This window comes from Budorcas taxicolor, chromosome 3, assembly GCF_023091745.1.
Source record: "Budorcas taxicolor isolate Tak-1 chromosome 3, Takin1.1, whole genome shotgun sequence".
In the NCBI taxonomy this organism is placed as follows: Eukaryota; Metazoa; Chordata; class Mammalia; order Artiodactyla; family Bovidae; genus Budorcas; species Budorcas taxicolor.
The window spans coordinates 9038196-9041996 of NC_068912.1; the positions used below are offsets into that span (position 1 = coordinate 9038196).

Sequence of the window (3801 nt, forward strand, 5' to 3'; positions counted from 1 at the left end):
AGGTCACTGTTCACTGATTTTTTTTTTTTTCCACATTGCAGTAAACTTCTTTTAAGGTCTCTGAGAGTTTCAATAGAAACGTCGTGGGCAAAATGACAGCTGTCCAGGGTCTGCCTGACAGGACCCCCTCCCGAGGCAGGTGGGCATGCAGGTGGGTGCAGCTTGACTTTCTGCCCTGGCACGGGGGTGCCTCCTTCACAGTAGAGACACCTATGTCCGGGGCCCAGGAGGGCGACTGGCAGGGGCCCCGGCGCCATCAGGCCGAGTCCTGATCCATGCTGCAGCCCAGCGCCTTGATGTCATTGCTGATGTCCGAAATCATGCGGTCCCACTCGTTCCCCTTCGAGGGCGCGGACTGGTCGTCAGAGCTGCCCATGGCCCTGTTCCCTTTGGAGGTGGAGGCGGAGGTGGAGCTCGTGGCCCGGCGGTACCTGCCAAAGCTGTCCATGATGATCCCACGGCCATTCTTCACCCCAGTGGTCTCCAAGAAGTTCTCGAAGTGCTGGCTGTCTTTCTCAGGGATGAAGGGCCGCAGACCGAGCAGCAGGAACTTGCGGCTGTCCCCATAGAGCTGCCGCAGGTTGATGCAGAACTCGTGCACCGAGGCGCCGTCACAGTACTTGTGCAGCAGCGCTGCAAACTGCTGGATGTCCTGCGACAACAGCTTGGTGCGCAGCGTGAGCATGTAGTCCTGCAGAAGCTCTGCAGCCGTGGCGCTCAGCTCACTCTCGCTGACCGTCTTGGCGTGGGGTGCCGTCTGCATGCAGAAGGACAAGGGCGAGACGCCGCCTGCATGTGCACACTCGGGGAAGGAGAAAGTGCTGGCTTCCGTCTCATATGGCTCCTTCATGTCCACCTTTGTGGAAGAGTCATCACTGTGAAGGGATAGGTGGTGGGTGGGTGTCGAGGCCCCATCAAATATGGCTCTGTCTAGGAAGTCAATAGTGGACTCCGTGTACACGATCTGGAAGACCTGGCCAAGCAGGCAGCACAGCTCTTCCACGGCGACCTTGCTCTCCGCAGCCAGGATCACCAGGCAGCATGCCTCCACAGGCCCCACTCCACTCTCCGACAGGGAGCCTATGGTGAGGCCTCAGGAACTTTCTGCACACAAACTCTGGCTGGGGGAGATGCTGGGGTCCTGGGCTGTCTTCAGGACCACCAGGTGTGAGGCGTCATCTCGCACATAGGACACGGTGGCAATGTCATGGATGGGGACCCTGAGGATGGTGTCCTCCCCGTCCCTCCCAGCCAGCTTGATGTTGTAGGCAGACAGACTGATCACACCGTCATGCTCCTGGGTCAGGTGTCCGGGGAGCTGGTGGGCTCTCTGCATTGTCTGTGAAATGCGGGATTTCAGTCCTACTGGAAGGATTCAGGTATCCTGGTATGGACGTTAACTGACCTAAATACTTCACCTCCTTCTCAATATAGTCACTCAGCAGTCTGTCGGGCTCGAAGTGCTCGGGCAGGGACAGCACCACAGTGTGCAGAGGGCGCCTCTCTGTCACCTTCTCACGGGCTTTCTTATCTCTACTCTTTTCACCTTTTAGGAATACTCGTTTAAACGGCGACACAATTCCAGGCTGCGCACTTTATATGAAATCCACTCTGGTCTGTTGGTTCTCCGGCAGCTCGATGAGTCCTGTCCGTTTGAAATGGGGCCCGTTGTGATGAGTAATCTTCAACTGCAGGACACAGCTGGCTCCTAGAAAACTTTCTGGCCCATAACCGGGGCCAGCTCCTCTGCAGCCGCTGGTCACTCAACCGCCGGGAAGGCCATGTGGAGAGCCTAGGTTTGCGGGAGAGTCACTGACCAGCAGGGGTGGAAAGGCGTGGCTCCTTCCTGCCCCTCTTGTGCTTCTTGCCCTTCTTGCCCTCTTCCTCAATGTCTCCGCGAGCGGCCCCCCGCGGCCTGGCCCATCCCGGGAGCGCCGCGCCGCCCGCTGCTGCTACATGCTCGCCCTGGCCCCGCGGCCACCAACGGTCCTGCGCCACTCGCTCGGCCGCAGTCTCCGCCCTTGGCCGCCAGGGGCCGTCCACGCCCTCTGTTCACTGATTTTTGATGGTTGGCCTTGAAACTGTCATGGTACTGGTGGGTGTATCACTTAGTTTGCTGATGTGTTACAATGAACTTACTCTGAAGCTCAAGGTCTAGTGGCGGTTGACGCATCTTCCACCTTGACCTATTTTGTTCTAATCAGTTTATGTCTTGTCCTTGGGCTATGTCATTCTTTTGAAGACTCTACCCTGACCCCTTCCCTCCTGTTTCAGAAAGGTAATTTGGATAGAGGATTGGTAGGCTGAGTATTGGTAAAGGAGGAGACAGGCAGTTCAGTTCAGTTCAGTTGCTCAGTCGTGTCCGACTCTGCGACCCCATGAATCGCAGCACTCCAGGCCTCCCTGTCCATCACCAACTCCCGCAGTTCACTCAGACTCACGTCCATCAGGTCAGTGATGCCATCCAGCCATCTCATCCTCTGTCATCCCCTTGTCCTCCTGCCCCCAGTCCCTCCCAGCATCAAAGTCTTTTCCAATGAGTCAACTCTTCACATGAGGTGGCCAAAGTACTGGAGTTTCAGCTTTAGCATCATTCCTTCCAAAGAAATCCCAGGGCTGATCTCCTTCAGAATGGACTGGTTGGATCTCCTTGCAGTCCAAGGGACTCTCAAGAGTCTTCTCCCACAGTTTGAAAGCATCAATTCTTCGGTGCTCTGCTTTCTTCACAGTCCAACTCTCACATCCATACGTGACCACAGGAAAATCGTACAACTCATATTGGGACTTGAACACACAATCTTTTGTTGAGATCATACACCTCATCTCAGGACTTAATGAAGCTCAGAACTTAGAAGTGGTAGAGGAGGAACCAGTATACATACAATTTTTTTTTTTTTTTTGGTCTAGGGAATACATGCAGTCAAGCATACATACATCTTTCATCTGTTGGTGTTTTTATTTCTATAAAGAGCATAAAGATATTGTTATGTGTATCCCTTGAGGAGGAACCTGCCCCTGCCCCAAGGCTACACTGTTGATTCTTGGCTGTTCCTCGTGTCTCTACATCCTCTCCTTCCCAGATTAGCAACGGTTTGAGTCTGTCCTTTGGAACTCAGGGAAGCTCATGGAGGCTGGAGTCTGTTCCTTACAAAGACTAGGAGACACGGAAAGGCTTCCAAGACCAGGAGCCCCACAGGGTCTTGCTCAGTTTCATAAAGAACTGTTAGGCCAAAGCACAGAGAGTCTCACTCTGTTCTTCACCCGGTTGGTGGGCAACTATAGAGGGTTATGACAACGTAGAACTGGGTGGTGAACAATGCTTTTTTTGTCCTTCCTCGTTCACACTTTTGTATCTCTAGATCTCCACCCCCTTTTTTTTCAGCTGAGTATATTATATAAGCTTCAGTTACCTGGCTGCCTTTGATTCTTCATATCTTCACATGCTCCTGGAGGTATGTAATTTTGTTTGTTTTTCCTCTATTAATCTGTTTTATATAGTTTAATTATTAGACCAGTCAAAGAACGTAGAACTGAGACAGGAAGGGGGCAGGGCACAAACTTTAAAAGAATGACATAGCCTGAGAACACACACGACTTAAACTGATTAGAACCAACTAGGCATAAGATGGCAGATGAGTCATCTACTAGATCTTGAGCCTCACTCTACGCTTATTGTGGCACATCAACGTGCTCAATGACACATCCACGGGTGCCGTGAAGGTCAAAAAGTGGGCCGTGGCTCAATTCCTGAAAATCCCCACCCCTTCCCAAAAGAGATGGAATACTCTTCCCACTCATTAG

At 52.7% G+C, this 3801-nt stretch overlaps 1 protein-coding gene across 1 annotated transcript; it reads right to left on the reverse strand.

Moving 5' to 3' along the window:
• Positions 1 to 256: 256 nt before the first annotated feature.
• Positions 257 to 2173, reverse strand: LOC128044818 (cerebral cavernous malformations 2 protein-like). Its single transcript, XM_052637257.1, is given in 4 exon segments — positions 257 to 1331; positions 1333 to 1588; positions 1863 to 2048; positions 2140 to 2173. Coding segments are annotated over 4 exon segments (1551 nt in total).
• Positions 2174 to 3801: the final 1628 nt, after the last annotated feature.